This window comes from Rhinatrema bivittatum, chromosome 6, assembly GCF_901001135.1.
Source record: "Rhinatrema bivittatum chromosome 6, aRhiBiv1.1, whole genome shotgun sequence".
NCBI lineage: Eukaryota > Metazoa > Chordata > Amphibia > Gymnophiona > Rhinatrematidae > Rhinatrema > Rhinatrema bivittatum.
The window spans coordinates 12,307,493-12,326,283 of NC_042620.1; the positions used below are offsets into that span (position 1 = coordinate 12,307,493).

Below are 18,791 nucleotides of genomic sequence, written 5' to 3' on the forward strand. Positions count from 1 at the left end.
AGGTGGGACTTGAAGGGTTCCTTTATAAGCTGCTCTGATGGGTCTTTCGGACGAGTGGTGTTTGAGTGGGATCTGAAGGTCTAGTGTGAGCTCTTTGTGGATAGATTTGTGGATTATAGTGAGAGCTTTATATAGAATTCTATATTTTATTGGCAGCCAATGTAGGTTTCGGAGGATGGGGGTAATGTGAGCACGGCGGTTGGTGTTGGTTAGGATTCTGGCTGCTGCGTTCTGGAGCATTTGTATAGGTTTTGTGGCTGAAATGGGGAGCCCCAGGAGTAAGGCATTGCAGTAGTCCGTTTTCGAGAATAGCGTGGATTGAAGGATGGTTCTGAAGTCCTGAAAGTGGAAAAGAGGTTTGATTCTTTTTAGAACTTGAAGCTTATAGAAACAGTCCTTGGTGATATTATTAATTGATTTCTTTAAATTCAGATGATTGTCTAGAATAACTCCTAGGTCTCTAGTTTGAGAAATCTGTGGGTCCAGAGCTGTAATGTCAGAGTTGGTCGAGTGTTCAGGGGAGATGAGAAGGATTTCCGTCTTGGATGCGTTTAGAACCAGGTTCAGGCTAGAGAGGAGGCTTTTTATGGACTTCAGGCAATTTTCCCAGTAGTCAAGCGTTTTTGGCAGAGAATCTTTTATGGGGATCAATATCTGAACATCATCTGCATAGAGGTAGTGTGTTAATTTTAGGTTTGTGAGCAGAAGGCAGAGGGGGGAGTAAGTAGATATTGAAGAGGGTCGGGGATAAAGAAGAGCCTTGTGGAACGCCTAGCGTTGCTTTATAACTTGGTGATTCTCTGTTGTTGACTCTAACCGTGTAGCTTCTATTTATGAGGAAAGAGTTGAACCATCTGAGGGCGAGTCCAGCGATTCCAATGTCTGAAAGACGGTTTAGAAGAATGGCATGATTTACCGTGTCAAAAGCTGCTGAGATATCTAGGAGGACCAGTAGGTATGAAAGCCCTTTGTCAAGACCCAGGAGGATGCGGTCTGATAGGGAGATGAGAAGGGTTTATATTGATCTAAATAACACAATATACATCAGTCTCTTAGAATATAATACATAAAAATTGTACTCAAAGATGCAATTTTAAATATTCTGAGCAGAATTTCCTCTCTCCCTACTCCCCTGAGGATCCACTCTCCACTCCTCCTCCCCTTCCACTCTATTTTCTCCCCCACAGCCCTCCACTCCCAGAGTTTGACCCCTCTTTCATACAGCCTCTCACATAGGCTCCCACACTCCCCCTTACACAAGCTTTCTCTTACGAACCCACACTCACACAGGCTCCCTCTCTCTCACAGTCACTTTGTCACACACACCACCTCCAATCTCTCACTCACATACACTCTTAGATTCTCTCTCTCTCTCTCTCTCATGTACACACACTCTCTCCCTCTCTCTTGCTTACATAGACTGTGACGTTCTAGCCTTCTATGTCGTCTTCAATTGTGGGTGTGATGGACTCCACCACATTCTCTCAGGTCTCTCTGCTATGTATTTTCGGTTGCGGACGGGATGGGCTCCACCTGCAACCCCATAGGGCCTCTCATCTTTGCTGTGAGAGGGACAGCTTGCTCTAGTTTCAGGCCTCAGAGATCCCTATGCTTAAGCTATGTGCAATATACATATATTGATCCACATTTACAAATTCTTGGTGATTGTTTTGATCCACTATCAACCCTTCGCATACAATTCTCTTCTGGGAAACAAATTAAGTAACTGCCTAAAATAATTTTAATACAGCCCTCAACTAGAATAAAAACTATGCCTTTAAGTGGAGAAGGTATTATCTTGGATCCGTTCTTGTTAACCATCTTACTCTTCCTTTCTGACTCAGGCCTCTCTACATCCTCTGTAAGAATACATCTCAGCAGCTTACCATGTTACGATAGACAACAAACCCATCTCTACACATCCACTGGTATCGAGTTTCTGAAAAGTTTATGGCATGTGAAGCCTCTGGTCCCATGGGACTCGAATGTTGTTGTTTCTCAATTAATGAAGCTGCCTTTTGAACCTTTAGAAACAGCTTCTTTTAAGATCTTGATATGGAAAGTAGTTTTCCCAGTAGTAATGACTTCGGCTAGAAGAGTCAGTGAACTCGAGCTTTCGTTCATTATCCACTGTACATATAGTTCTTCCAAAATAGTGTGGAACTCCACATTCACCCAAAGTTTCTTCCGAAGGTGGTCTTAGCTTTCCATATCAATCAATCCATTGTATAGTTTACCTTCTTTCTGCGACCAGATGCACATGAAACTGAGAAGACCCTTCGTAAGATAAGATTGCAGAAGAGCTCTGACCTAGTTCAAGAAAAGAACTCTGCCATATCGTCAAGCTTTGCAGCTTTTTATCTCATATGACCCTAACAGACTTGAGTAGCGGACACAAAATGTACATTGTCCAACTAGATATTACAAGGGTAAGTCAGTAAGTAAGTCACAAATCTCTCTACTAAGGTAATAAAACATATATCTGTAATGTTGTCATATTCCATAGAAGGCAACACCTTAGAAGTGCTTATGTACATAAATAGTTATTTAAACTGTGCATGCGCAAGGGCTGTGTACACAAGGAAAATGGCTGCAGTGTTGACAGATTGTATGGTCGAAGAACAACGTGCTGTTGTCTGATTTTTATGGGCTAAGGGCTTAGTGGCAAAAGACATTCATAAAGAAATGTATCCAGTACATGGAGAGAAATGTTTCTCGCGTAAAGCAATTTATAACTGGACCGATAAATTTGCACAAGGATGTGCCAACGTGAACAACGAAACCAGACCTGGTCGACCTGTAGAGATTGCGACAGAGGCAACTGTGAAGCAGGTTGAAGAGATGGTTCGCGCTAACCAGAGGGTATCAATTGACGAAGTTGCCAAAGAAATTGGGTGTTCTCACGAATATTCCTTAGTGCACGATGCATTGAACCTTCGCAAAGTCTGTGCAAGATGGGTTCCCAAACAGCTGACCGAAGACAATAAGAACAACCGGATGGGTGTCTGTTTGGAAAATCTCTGCCATTATGCAAACGACGGTGAATCAATGATGGCACGTATTGTTACTGGTGACGAGTTGTGGGTGCTCCACTATCAACCAGAAGCGAAACGCGATTCCATGCAGTGGAAGCATCCACTGTCACCGACACCGAGAAAGTTCAAGCTTGTGCCTTCTGCAGGAAAGGTGATGTTGACTGTTTTGGGACTGAGATGGGATACTCTTAACCAGTTTTCAGAAGCGTGGTGAATCTGTTAATTCGGCTTCCTACTGTGCTGTTCTATTAAAGCTTAAAGGAGCTATTTGTAGAAAACGCGCAGATCTGGAAAAAAGAGGAGTGCTGATTCTTCACGATAATGCCAGACCACACACTTCGAATGAGACTAGTCAGATAATTGCGAACCTGCACTGGGAAGTTCTTGAACATCCACCATACAGTCTGGATTTGGCACCCAGCGATTTTCACTTGTTTGGCAAACTGAAAAGCCATCTCGGTGGTAAACATTTCACCAGCGATGAAGCGCTGGTTACGATGCCAGCCAAAAGACTTTCACGCAGAATGTTTTGACGGACATTTCAAACTCTGGGACAAATGTATAAATGTTCACGGCGATTACGTTGAAAAGTAGTTGGTTTTTCCAGAAAAACTGTTTGACTATATTCTGTATATTTCACAGTAAATAATTCATCTTTTGCATTTAAATAAATTTCATGAATATTAATCCCATGTATGTTTGTGACTTACTTACTGACTTACCCTCGTAGAATACATTCAGCACTGCTACACTTCAGCTGAGTTTCTATCGTAGATGCTGTCAAAACCCATCAATGAGAGCGATGGCCTCTGTTGCCCATTTGTGAGAAGTACCTCTCAAAGACATCTGCAAAGTTGCAACTTGATCATTTGTTCACATCTTTACGTCCCATTACAACCTGGACAGTCTCTGATGAACTCACAGTAAATTTTGGACAAACAATCTCCTTTCTTCCATCCACCTAGCTCTCAACACTACTAAAACTGAAATCATGCTCATCTCACCCCTTAACCACTCGATCCTTCCCCCTCTTTCACAGTTCCAATTTGCACAACAAGTCCGTGATCTGGGTATCATTCTCGATGGGCACTTCACACTGAAGAAATTTATCAACAACATACTAAAAGATGGCTTCTTTAAACTTCATACACTAAAAAAACTAAAACCCTTACTACACCCCCCCGATTTCCAAACAGTGCTCCAAACCACCATCTTCGCCAAAACAGACTACTGCAACTCCCTTCTCCTCGACCTTCCTAACAACGCCATTCACCCCATTCAAATTTTACAAAACACAACAGCCCGAATCTTGACCAACTTACGCAGACACGACCATATTACACCTGTTCTAAAAGATCTACATTGGCTCCCATTAGCTTCCTGTATACAATATAAGACTCTCTCTCTCATCCACAAGGCTTTATACAATCCTGAAATGAACTGGTTTAATGAATCCTTCCGCTTACACCAGTCTAATAAGCCTACTAGATGCGCACATCTCGCAACTATGCCCATCCCTTCTCCTAAACTCTACAAACTAACATCTACCAGAGCCCGTGCAATATCGATAGCCGGGCCGACCCTTTGGAACACAATGCCAGTTGAACTACGGCAAGAGGAATGCCTCAAATCGTTCAAGCGGAAGCTCAAGACCTGGCTCTTCGCCAAGGCATACACGTAATTTCTCCCTTCCTCTCCTCTGCCCACCATTCCTCTCCTCTGCCCCCCTCTTCTGGCCCTCTATCCCCTCACTTCTCCCCCCTCACCTCGTTCCCTTCCCTCTGCTCGCCACTCCCCCCTCTCCTCCTAGCACTCCTAAATTGCTTATCTCTTAGTGTTTTCCTTTTGTACATATGTATATATTCGTTGATTATTTAATGCAAATTTCCCCTTGTTATTCACACCCTCATTTATTCATTTGTTAACTTGTTTTATTTGTTCAATGTAAAGCGCCATGCCTGGCGTTTGTTTGTGTTACACTGTAAACCGATGTGATATCCTGGATGAATGTCGGTATATAAAAATTTTAAATAAATAAATAAATAGTTTTGCACACTCTGTTCTTGCAGTACTCTACTCTCCAAGGTAGAGTTCGGGTTGCTTAGTTGCTAAATGTTCCACTGCAGCCCCCAGTTTGGTACTCTCCACGTGTTTTGGCTAATTCAGCATGCTTATTGATGAAAAAAGCAAGTTTGCTTACTGTAAATGGTGTTTTCCGTAGATAGCAGGATGAATTAGCCATTGTATATACCTGCCTCCCTCACTGGAAAGTCGACTGTTCTATGTAAAAAACCCCGGTCTAACCTCCCAGACCAGGGCAACCTTTTTGTTAATTGTAAACCGGATTGATTTGTATTGCATACAGGAATTCCGGTATATAAAATTAAAAAAAATAAATAAATAAACTAGGATTAGATTTATCAACTGAGAAGAATCATGAGGCAATACCTGCATGGGAACTCCCACACATGTTCAGTAGAACTAAAAGCTCTACTAGCTTGCAGAGACACATCTGGTGCTGCCAGATGATGTCACCCATGTACCATGGCTAATTCATCTGGCTGTCTACGGAAAACGCTGTTTATTTTATTTTATTTATTTAAGGATTTATATACCGGAGGTTCCTGTATAATATACATATCACCCCGGTTTACAATGAACAGTAACTATCGCTTCAAGTTAGCGGTTTACAATGAACATGGTTAATCCAAATAACAGGAAAATATATATAATAATGTTAACAATTAAGAAGTAATAATAAATAGAATAAAATAACAATTAATAAATAAATAAAAATAAAAATAAATAACTAACAGTAATGTTTATGGTAAGCATCTTGCTTTATTGGTGAAATAGTTGATGTTATGGAATCATTTTTAACTTGAAATACACTTAGATTTAAACTTATTTATAAATACTTATAGGATCCCTCCAAATTTTCCAATTATTCTTTTTTTATTATCAAATATATTTTATTTTTCTAGTTGTGCAATTGATTTAGGCCCATTTTATGCTTTGTTTAAAAGGGAGGTTTTGTTTCTTCCAGTTAGATGCTGTATAATTTTGCACAGCAAGTAGCATGTGAGAACTACTGTAACAGTCTGAATAATAGCCAGTCTATTGCACAGGTCCTGAGCTGGAAATGAAACCCAGCTCAGAACGCTGTATTGAAAGGTATGTATAAAATACCTTTATTTTGAAAATACATTTAACATTTTATAATAAGCCTTCTCTTTGGGTTTTTTTTTTTTGTTTTTAGACACCTACAAGAAAAGTGATCTTTGAGCATAAGGATGAAACTCCTGTTCGGAAGCCGTTGAGTAGTGCGGGCAGGGCTCCAATTAAAACATCTCTGGGAAATATGACTCCTGGGAGCAGGGGAAACATTTCGCCCACCACTTCAGTTCCTCTCAGAACGGGATTACTGGAAAACAGGTGTGAACATGAATGCAGTGGCTGGATGCAGGCCCCCTTTTTTGCAAATACAGAAGTCATTACTGGTTTTCCTTTGAGGGACCCACTCTTACTGTCAGTGAGATGAGCATCCCTAATGTTGGTGTCACTTTGAGGGATGAGAGAATTAAACATACAGTTTTTAGTAGTTCCAGCAGGAGATCTTGTTCTCCATTTGCTCATTTCTTTGCCCTTTTTACATCACTCAGTTATGTTTTCTCTGTGGACAAGTAGGATAATGTCAGCCACACAAGTGGGTGACATTACTCTGATGGTAACACATCATCATATACCTGTATAGAAATTTGATTATTTAATGCAACAAAATTCTAAAATATCACAATTAATATATCATCACAAACTCCACCCATTCCACCACTCATTCACAACCACTCACAGACACAAGATTGACTTAATAATATCTTTCCAAAAAGTACAATTCTAAAAATATATCTATGGTACTATTACAACTTGATTGGCATACACAAGTAAATTAAATCAAAGCTCCATTTCTAACAACATTAATATCTTATTGTTTCACAGTTTCTTCCAGGACAAGCAGATGTAGTCCTCACATGTGGATGACGTCACCAGACGGAGCCCTATCACAGAAAACATTTCTGTCAAAGTTTCTAGAACTTTTGACTGGCACACTGAGCATGCCCAGCATGCCATAATCCCTGTAGCCACAGGGGGTCTCCCTTCAGTCTCTTTTTTTTCTGCGCTGCAGTTTGCCTCGCTCTGTGAAAATGTTCTCACCACTTTTCCTCTTGGAAAAACTTGAAGTTTTCTTCACAAAAAGTTCCCTCATAGGGGTCTCCCATCGTGACATCATTTTGCTCTACGCTTGGTGAGTAATATCCACCATTTTCGGTCAGTTCCTGCTACCTTGTCCTTGATTTCTGCAGGCCACCGACCGTTTTCGTGGCCCTCTTTTTCCGCCATGGCGATGGGCTTTAGGAAATGCCCAGAGTGTCCTTGTATGATGTCAATTACTGACCCGCGCGATGTTTGATCTGCCTCGGCCCTTCACACAATGTACATCGGTGCCCTAGCTGCGCTCAAATGACCACGAAGGGCAGGCGTGCTACCTTGGACAAAATGGAGTCTCTTTTAAAGATAAAACTAACGCCATCGACGTCCACCCAGTCATCACCGGCAGGAGCATCTTCAAAATCCATCGATAAACCTCACTGGGAGCAGCAAGGCAGCGATGACCGTCTGTCACCGACACCATCCAGAGCATCTGTAGCGTCTTCCTCGGTGCCGGAGAAGGAGCGGACCAAGCACCGAGGGAAACATAGTCACCGGCACCGACGAGATTCCACACTCTGTGCCGGCACTGACACCGCATTGGCCTCGATGGCTATCGAGCCAGTTGCGAAGAGGGCACGGGCAGAGGAGCCTCCATCCTCCTCTGCACCCAAGACCCCAAGGCGTTCCCCAATGATATCAGTGCCAGGTACTGAGCCCCCGAAGACTCTTGTGGAGGTGCCAGTAGTGCCTAGCCTGCCTCCTCCTGCAGCTATACCAGCTTCCAGGGAGGAGCTGGACATATTTTTCCGACAGGCGGTCCTCGATGCCTTCCGGAACCTTCATCCACCATCTATGCTGGCCCCCATACCGGCACAGACACAGGAGCCATCGTTGTTTACACTGCTGCTCGACCGCCTGGATACACTCATCGGTGTTCTTCCGATCCCGCCTGGGCCATCGGTACCGAGCTGACCTACTGAGTCTCTGAAACCCCCGATACTTATTCCGGGGTCATCAGAGGATGAAGACATGGACTCTAGTCCTATTACAGCACTGCTTCCATCGATGCCGGAACCGGTTCCTGATCTGTCGGGGCTCTCTGGATCGAAGCGCCCACAGTTTCCCTCGATGCCATAGATGCCGTCCAAGTCTCCATCGGTGCCACCGCATCCTCCATCGAGGCCTCCATCGATGCCTGCATGTCCTGGAGTATCAGATTTTCTCCCTCCCTTGGGATCTCTGCCAGAGACCACGTATGATCCATGGGAAGATGTTGACACCAACACTTCTACGGAGGGCATACTCTCAGAGCCTTCACCTCCAGCAGAAAGGAGACAGTCCCCTCCAGAAGACCTCTCCTTTGCTAATTTTATAAAGGAAATGTCAGAGACCATCCCCTTTGACCTGGTCACCGAAGAAGACACCCTTCACAAGATGTTAGAAGTTCTTCAATTCGTAAATGCCCCCAAAGAAATTATGGCCATCCCAGTCCTTGAAGTGCTCTTGGATCCTCAGCATCGCCTCTGGGAACACCCTTGCACTGTCCATCCAGTTAATAGGCGGGGGGGGGGGACTCTGCTTAGCTGCAAAAGAGGGGGGGGGGGGAACTCTGCTTAGCTGCAAAAAAAGAGCTGAGTATATCTCTACAGATTTCTATACATACCTCACGTCTGGAATTTGCCCTCTTTAGTTCTAAACATCTCCAAATTTGTTTACTCTACGCTCCACCTGGCCTCCTAGACTCGGATCCATCTCCTATCATCGAGCTCATTGCCAAACACATCAAAAATGACACCCCAGCAGTCATCCTGGGAGACTTTAACCTGCACATTGATGCGATCCCCCTATCCTCCAACTGCGAAATACTATTATCTTCATTCAAGGCTATGGGCTTCTCACAAATCGTTAAGTCCCACGCACAAAGCGGGGCACACACTGGACCTTATATTCATAAACTCAGCCTTACTCCTTCTTCCCCCCCCTTCTTTGCTCCCCGATCCCATGGTCAGACCATCTAATGATCACAACGGCTCTCTGTATCAAAGACAACCCTTCGTCAACATCCACCAAAACCACAATCCCCTATAGAAACTCTTGCTCTATGGAAGACCTTACCTCTCACCTATCATCGGAACTCACTAACCTAGACCTTTCAGATGCAGAAGCAGCCATCTCTACATGGCACAGCATCACAAACAAGGTGGCAGAAAAACTTTGCCCCTTAAAAACCAAAGAGCTTGACCCATCCTGTAAAAACAAAAAACCATGGTTCACTCAAGAACTAAAAAACATCAAACTACAACTGAGAAAAAAAGAACACGCATGGCGGAAGAGGCCATCCAACGCTACACTAAATGAGTACAAAACCCTCATGCACAGTTATAGAAATAACATCCTTCGCACAAAGAGAGATTTTTATGCCCACAAAATTCATAATTTTTCCTTTGATGCCAAAGCACTATTCTCTTATGTCTCAGAGCTCACAAAACCCACCTCCCCAGTTATCCCTGATAATCAAGCTCAATCCAGATGCACTGAACTTGCACAATTCTTCGAAAACAAAATCCTGAAGTTAATAGCACCTCTGGCTATGCATAATACAGAACCTCCTTCTCTTTTTTCTCTCCCCCCTTCCAGCCAGAAAGCAAGCCTAGAAACATTCGAACCCACCTCCACACTCGAAATTGAATCTATTCTCAAAAAGATGAAACCCTCCAATCATCCGATAGATGCCATTCCATCCAAATTTCTACTCGCCATCCCAAACATCATTGCGAAGCCATTAGCAGAGATCATCAACCGTTCGTTAACCCAAGGAGAAGTACCAGACATGCTAAAAATAGCAACCCTCAAACCTCTCCTCAAAAAACCCAACCTGAACCCAGCAGACCCGGCCAATTTTCGCCCCATCGCTAACCTACCGTTTATCGCCAAACTTATGGAGAGAATAGTCAATAAACAGCTGTCAGAATTCCTAGACCACCACAAGATTCTCACATCAACCCAATTCGGATTCCGCAAATCCCTCAGTACGGAATCCCTCTTAATCTCACTGACAGACAGAGTCCTCTCTGGACTGGAGAAAAAGACCCCCTACCTCCTGGCACTTCTAGATATATCTGCAGCATTTGATACCGTAAAGCACTCGATCCTCATCACCTGGCTCTCAGACATTGGCATATCTGGATCAGCCCTCGAATGGTTTAGATCATTCCTTACCAATAGGACATACAAGGTTAGAATAAGCAACAAGGATTCTCACCCGGTCAAGTCCACTCTCGGAGTCCCTCAAGGATCCTCCCTCTCCCCAACCCTGTTTAACATCTACCTTCTACCCCTGTGTCATCTGCTCTCAAGCCTTAAGATCACTCACTTTATATATGCCGATGACGTCCAGATTCTGCTGCCAATCACTGAATCTTTATCCAACAATGCGTGGATGAGACGATGGTGCAAGGAAGAGGGATTCAGTTTTGTTAGGAACTGGGGAACCTTTTGGGGAAGGGGGAGTCTCTTCCGAAGGGATGGGCTCCACCTTAACCAGGGTGGAACCAGACTGCTGGCGCTAACCTTTAAAAAGGAGATAGAGCAGCTTTTAAACTAGAACAAAGGGGAAAGCCGACAGTCGCTCAGCAGCGCATGGTTCGGAGAGATGTATCTTTAAAGGATACTAATGATGCATTAGAATTAGGGCATCTCGACAGTGAGGTTCCAATAATTAGAAAAGTAGTCCAAGTGCCTGTAACTAAAACTCACCTGAGCTAAAAAATTCTAACTTATCCCTATCAATTAAAAAGCAGAATAAAAATACAATCAAAAAACAAACTTTGAAATGTTTGTATGCTAATGCCAGAAGTCTAAGAAGTAAGATGGGAGAATTAGAATGTATAGCAGTAAATGATGACATAGACTTAATTGGCATCTCAGAGACATGATGGAAAGAGGATAACCAATGGGACAGTGCTATACCGGGGTACAAATTATATCGCAATGACAGAGAGGAGCAGTCGGGAGGAGGTGTGGCGCTTTATGTCCGGGATGGCATAGAGTCCAACAGGATAAACATCCTGCATGAGACTAAATACAAAATTGAATCTTTATGGGTAGAAATCCCTTGTGTATCAGGGAAGACTACAGTGATAGGGGTATACTACCGTCCACCTGGTCAAGATGGTGAGATGGACAGTGAAATGCTAAGAGAAATTAGGGAAGCTAACCAAATTGGTAGTGCAGTAATAATGGGAGACTTCAATTACCCCAATATAGACTGGGTAAATGTATCATCGGGTCACGCTAGAGAGATAACGTTCCTGGATGGAATAAATGATAGCTTTATGGAGCAATTGGTTCAGGAACCGACGAGAGAGGGAGCAATTTTAGATCTAATTCTCAGTGGAGCACAGGACTTGGTGAGAGAGGTAACGGTGGTGGGGCCACTTGGCAATAGTGATCATAATATGATCAAATTTGATTTAATGACTGGAAAAGGAACAGTGTGCAAATCCAAGGCTCTCGTGCTAAACTTTCAAAAGGGAAACTTTGATAAAATGAGAAAAATTGTTAGAAAAAAACTGAAAGGAGCAGCTACAAAAGTAAAAAATGTCCAAGAGGCGTGGTCATTGTTAAAAAATACCATTCTAGAAGCACAGTCCAGATGTATTCCACACATTAAGAAAGGTGGAAAGAAGGCAAAACGATTACCGGCATGGTTAAAAGGGGAGGTGAAAGAAGCTATTTTAGCCAAAAGATCTTCATTCAAAAATTGGAAGAAGGATCCAACAGAAGAAAATAGGATAAAGCATAAACATTGGCAAGTTAAATGTAAGACATTGATAAGACAGGCTAAGAGAGAATTTGAAAAGAAGTTGGCTGTAGAGGCAAAAACTCACAGTAAAAACTTTTTAAAATATATCCGAAGCAGAAAGCCTGTGAGGGAGTCAGTTGGACCGTTAGATGATCGAGGGGTTAAAGGGGCACTTAGAGAAGATAAGGCCATCGCGGAAAGGTTAAATGATTTCTTTGCTTCGGTGTTTACTGAAGAGGATGTTGGGGAGGTACCCGTAATGGAGAAGGTTTTCATGGGTAATGATTCAGATGGACTGAATCAAATCACGGTGAACCTAGAAGATGTGGTAGGCCTGATTGACAAACTGAAGAGTAGTAAATCACCTGGACCGGATGGTATACACCCCAGAGTTCTGAAGGAACTAAAAAATGAAATTTCAGACCTATTAGTAAAAATTTGTAACTTATCATTAAAATCATCCATTGTACCTGAAGACTGGAGGATAGCAAATGTAACCCCAATATTTAAAAAGGGCTCCAGGGGCGATCTGGGAAACTACAGACCGGTTAGCCTGACTTCAGTGCCAGGAAAAATAGTGGAAAGTGTTCTAAACATCAAAATCACAGAACATATAGAAAGACATGGTTTAATGGAACAAAGTCAGCATGGCTTTACCCAGGGCAAGTCTTGCCTCACAAATCTGCTTCACTTTTTTGAAGGAGTTAATAAACATGTGGATAAAGGTGAACCGGTAGATATAGTATACTTGGATTTTCAGAAGGCGTTTGACAAAGTTCCTCATGAGAGGCTTCTAGGAAAAGTAAAAAGTCATGGGATAGGTGGCGATGTCCTTTCGTGGATTGCAAACTGGCTAAAAGACAGGAAACAGAGAGTAGGATTAAATGGGCAATTTTCTCAGTGGAAGGGAGTGGACAGTGGAGTGCCTCAGGGATCTGTATTGGGACCCTTACTGTTCAATATATTTATAAATGATCTGGAAAGAAATACGACGAGTGAGATAATCAAATTTGCAGATGACACAAAATTGTGCAGAGTAGTTAAATCACAAGCAGATTGTGATAAATTGCAGGAAGACCTTGTGAGACTGGAAAATTGGGCATCCAAATGGCAGATGAAATTTAATGTGGATAAGTGCAAGGTGATGCATATAGGGAAAAATAACCCATGCTATAATTACACGATGTTGGGTTCCATATTAGGTGCTACAACCCAAGAAAGGGATCTAGGTGTCATAGTGGATAACACATTGAAATCGTCGGTTCAGTGTGCTGCGGCAGTCAAAAAAGCAAACAGAATGTTGGGAATTATTAGAAAAGGAATGATGAATAAAACGGAAAATGTCATAATGCCTCTGTATCGCTCCATGGTGAGACCGCACCTTGAATACTGTGTACAATTCTGGTCGCCGCATCTCAAAAAAGATATAATTGCGATGGAGAAGGTACAGAGAAGGGCTACCAAAATGATAAGGGGAATGGAACAACTCCCCTATGAGGAAAGACTAAAGAGGTTAGGACTTTTCTGCTTGGAGAAGAGACGACTGAGGGGGGATATGATAGAGGTGTTTAAAATCATGAGAGGTCTAGAACGGGTAGATGTGAATCGGTTATTTACTCTTTCGGATAGTAGAAGGACTAGGGGACACTCCATGAAGTTAGCATGGGGCACATTTAAAACTAATCGGAGAAAGTTCTTTTTTACTCAACGCACAATTAAACTCTGGAATTTGTTGCCAGAGAATGTGGTTCGTGCAGTTAGTATAGCTGTGTTTAAAAAAGGATTGGATAAGTTCTTGGAGGAGAAGTCCATTACCTGCTATTAAGTTCACTTAGAGAATAGCCACTGCCATTAGCAATGGTTACATGGAATAGACTTAGTTTTTGGGTACTTGCCAGGTTCTTATGGCCTGGATTGGCCACTGTTGGAAACAGGATGCTGGGCTTGATGGACCCTTGGTCTGACCCAGTATGGCATTTTCTTATGTTCTTATGTTCTTAACACCATCAACTTCTGGAACAAGTGTCTACAGTCCATAAACTCCCTCCTCACTAGCCTCAACTTAGTTCTCAATACGTCAAAAACAGAACTTATGCTGATCAATTTCGATGACAACTTTCAGGCCGCCAACAATCTAATCACACCAAGTTGGATCCCACCGACACAAGTCAGAGACCTTGGTGTCACCATCGACAATAAGCTGAATCTCAAACAATTTGTCAAAAACACAACGAAAGAATGCTTTCACAAACTACACGTATTGAAAAAGCTGAAACCTCTCCTCCATTTTCAGGACTTTAGAACAGTCCTCCAAACAATTCTATTCTCAAAAATCGATTATTGCAACTCTCTACTAATTGGCTTACCAGCGATCACAACCAAACCATTACAAATGTTGCAGAACTCTGCTGCCAGGATTCTAACTAACTCTAGGAGAGGAGAACACATCACACCGATTCTAAAAAACCTTCACTGGCTCCCTATTAAACATAGAATCATTTTCAAAGTACTAACCATAACCCACAAGACCATTCATTCCCAAACTTCGCTAGATCTAAGTGACCCACTTCGTCCCCACGCATCACTAAGACCTATCAGAACCAGTTACTTAGGCACTCTATATGCACCTCCAGCCAAGTCACTACTTAAGAAACGAGCGTTCTCGACTGCCAGCCCTGCTCTCTGGAATGCCCTCCCCATGGACCTTCGTCTAGAAATCTGTAGTCGAACGTTCAGAAAGAAGCTAAAAACTTGGCTTTTTACAAAAGCCTTCACTTAAAGGTCTCATTCACTCATCTTCATACCCCATCATGTTAGAAGCCAGTCGCCGTTAGCCCTTAATTCTCCTGTGTAGCTCTACTTTACTTCAATCTGCACCCATGCTTATTAAGTCTGTTTTAATTCCGACTTTGTTGATTGTTATTTATTTATTTGTTTTTTGTAATAATTTTATAATTTATCTGTAATAATTTTATAATTTGAAATTTTAATTTCTAAGTTGTCCTCGGCTCTATCTTTAAGTTCTCAGCGTTATCAATACGTTCTCATGATGTTAGACATGTTATTTGTACCCTCTTGTTCAACAGAATGTTCGATGTAATTTCCAACTTTGGTTCTATGTAAACCGACGTGATATGTACCAGTACATGAACATCGGTATATAAAAGCTCCAGGGTTTCAGAAACTACAGCTACCCCACCAATCAGTGGTAGTGGAATCCGCGCAGAAGAGAGCCAGGAGACTGCGCCCTCATTCTTCAGCTCCCCCTGGAAAGGACCAAAAATTCCTGGATGGTTTGGGTCGAAAGGTCTTTCAGGGCTTTAAGTTAGTGTCACGCATAGCTGCCTATCAATTATACATGACACAATACCAGATTAATCTGTGGAAGCAAGTTCAGGGAATAGCAGACTCTCTTCCCCAACGACAACAAGAAAACCTCACTGCTATACTCCAAAAAAGTCTTGAGGTAGGGAAACATGAAGTTAGAGCTGCGTACGATTCCTTTGAGACGGCGTCTCGCTTATCAGCTCTGGGAATCGGTGCCAGAAGGTGGGCCTGGCTTAAGGCATCTGACTTGCGAACAGAAGTCCAAGACAAGCGCACTGATCTCCCTTGTACCGGAGATAATCTATTTGGCGACCAGATACAAGACACAGTGGCTCAACTAAAAGACCATCACGAGACCCTGCGTCAGCTTTCCACAGTCACTACGGAAGCTCCCTCCTCTGCTCAAAAGACCACGAGAAGGGACCCCAGAAGACCCTTTTATTGCTCATGCAAGTACTACCCACCTACATCTCGCGTGAGACCAGCCAAACCACCTCAGAGAGAACATCCACGGCAGGCCAAGACGTCCAGATCTCAGCCAGCCCCACAAATGGGCCCAGTCTCTGGATTTTGAAATCTGTCCAGAGAACAGCAGCCACTCTATAAATCCAAGACCAGACTTGCCTGTAGGAGGTTGGCTACTCTACTTCATAACCAACTGGTGCCGCATTATAACAGACCAATGGATAATATCCATCATAACCCAGGGATACCATTAAACTTCCTCATGGTACCCCCGGATTCACCACCCAGTCCACTGTGGATCCAAAAAGATCACACAACTCTACTAGAGTCATAACTGTCCACCCTACTGAGTGGCAGGGCTGTGGAAGCCGTTTTCCTGGCACAGTAGGACAGAGGGTTCTACTCCCGCTATTTTCTCATTCCAAAGAAATCAGGCGGCCTCCGCCCCATCCTAGACCTCCACAATCTCAACAAATTTCTACAAAAAGAAAAATTCAGGATGGTGTCCCTCGGCACCATGCTTCCCCTTGTACAACAGAGACTGGCTCTGTTATCTGGATATTCAAGACTCCTCTTCTCATATTCCCATAACACTACATCACCGCAAATACCTGCGTTTTATAGTGGGACATCAACATTTTCAGTACCGGGTTCTGCCTTTCATACTTGCCTCTGCACTCCGTGTATTTACAAAGTGCCTAGCAGTGGCTGCGGCCCATCTAAGCAAAACAATGTACACGTGTTTCCTTACCTGGACGACAGGCTAATCAACAGTCAATCCAAGCAAGGAGCTCTCAAGCTCACTATCGATCTGCTACATTCGTTGGGGTTTCTCATCAATTACCAGAAATCCCACCTGAACCCATCTTTTATTTATTTATTTATTTATTTATTTATTTAACATTTTTCTAAACCGAACTTCATCACAAGCTTCATATCAGACCGGTTTACATCAAACTTAGGGATTAACTGAACATAACCATATAACAGGAAGGCCGAAGCGCAGTTACAAATAACAGGGAGAATGAACTTGGGGGCTAGAGTAGCCAGGAAATAAAGGACAGAAAAAACTGGAGGATGAGAGCGTATGTCTATACAGTGGCTGGGTCTTACTTCCTTACTTTTATCTTCTTTTTACTTCCTTCCTTTTTACTTCCTTACTTCCTTCCTTTTATAAAAGTAAGGATCTTACTTCCTTACTTTTATCAGAGCAGATTTGAACACCACAGTTGCAAAGGCCTTCCTGCCCAACAACCACGCAGACCCACTCTCCAGTCTAGCTACATCTCTGCACACAAGGAAAGCAGCCTCAGCCTATCAATTCCTAACGTTGCTGGGTCACATGGCTTCTACGGTCCAAGTCACTCCTATGGCCAGGCTGGTCATGAGAATAACTTAATGGACTTTGAAATCTCAGTGGCTCCAAGCCACTCAACCTCTCATCCCAGATCCATATAACTGACCAGCTGCGTCTCTCACCTCTCTGGTGGACAAACAAGGCCAACCTACTAACAGGTCTGCACTTCCAGCAACCAGTTCCCCAAGTGACCTTGACCACGGACACATCCAACTTAGGTTGGGGAGCTCATGTGGACAACCTTCAAACTCAAGGAACTTGGACACAATTTGAAGCAGCGTTTCAGATCAACTTCCTATAGCTTCGAGCCATACATTATGCTCTTTATGCGTTCAAGGACTGCCTTTCACACAAGACTGTTCTCATACAGACAGAACAACACAGTTGCAATGTGGTACTTAAACAAGCAAGGGGGAACAGGCTCTTATCTCCTCTGCCAAGAAGCTGCGCAGGCCTGGGCCCTTGCACACTCCATGCATCTCTGGGCCATTTATCTGGCAGGCATTCAGAATGTAGTAGCAGATCACCTCAGTCGACATTTCCATCCCCATGAGTGGTCTCTGGATCCTGTGGTAATGAGCAAAATCTTCCAACGCTGGGGTCAACCAACAATAGACCTCTTTGCATCCAAACTGAATCACAAAGTGGACAGATTCTGCTCCCTGCACAAGCAACAAAACAAGTTAGCCATGGACGCCTTTGCTCGCCCCTGGAACACAGGCCTCCTATACGCGTATCCTCCGATACCACTTATAGCCAAAACTCTTGTAAAACTACAACAGGACAAAGGGTCAATGATACTCATAGCCCCTATTGGCCTCGACAAGTATGGTTTCCCATGCTTCTTGACCTCTCTATCTGAGAACCCATTCACTGTTGCACAAGTTGTAGACTGTTGGTCCAAATAAATATGAGTCAGCCTGTAGCTTGCTAATCTCCCATATGTGAGGACTACCATCCTGCATGTCCTGGGAGAAAGCAGAGTTGCTTACCTGTAACAGGTGTTCTCCCTGGACAGCAGGATGTAGTCCTCAAGAAACCCACCTGCCATCCCGCAGAGTTGGGTCCGAAACCGTTTTATTTTATTTTTTTGCTCGCACCTTTTGCTACAAACAAAACCTGAAGGGAGACCCCTGTGGCTACAGGGATTATGGCATGCTGGGCATGCTCAGTCTGCCAGTCAAAAGTTCTAGAAACTTTGACAGAAATGTTTTCCGTGATAGGGTTCCGTCTGGTGACATCACCCACATCTGAGGACTACATCCTGTTGTCCTGGGAGATCACCTGTTATAGGTAAGCAACTCTGCTTTATTCATCCAAAAAATAGGTGATGTAATCCTCTCACTCTTCTCCTTCTATTCACTCCCGACAAAGGACCCTTGTTTCACCAACTGTTTCATCAGGGGATTTGTAATAATCATGTAGGAGATCACCATATTTCCATATAGGAGCAGTTCAAATTCATATCCATCTGGGCACTATAAATCCTACTGTAACAATAAAAATCATAGTTCAATGACCCTTTAGCATTACTTCTACAAAATCCATGAAAGCATCTTAAAGTAAGAGTTGTATAGTAAATAATCTAATCTAA

At 43.1% G+C, this 18,791-nt stretch overlaps 1 protein-coding gene across 5 annotated transcripts in view; it reads left to right on the forward strand.

Annotated features, from left to right (window-relative positions):
• The window catches only part of USP37 (ubiquitin specific peptidase 37), a 539,331-nt gene that overhangs the window by 94,328 nt on the left and 426,212 nt on the right, over positions 1-18,791 (forward strand). For all 5 annotated transcript variants that reach the window (XM_029605048.1, XM_029605049.1, XM_029605047.1 and 2 more), the window contains exon 6: positions 6,295-6,470. In XM_029605048.1, coding sequence (XP_029460908.1) covers positions 6,295-6,470 — 176 coding nt within the window. The remainder of the gene's footprint in view (positions 1-6,294; positions 6,471-18,791) is intronic.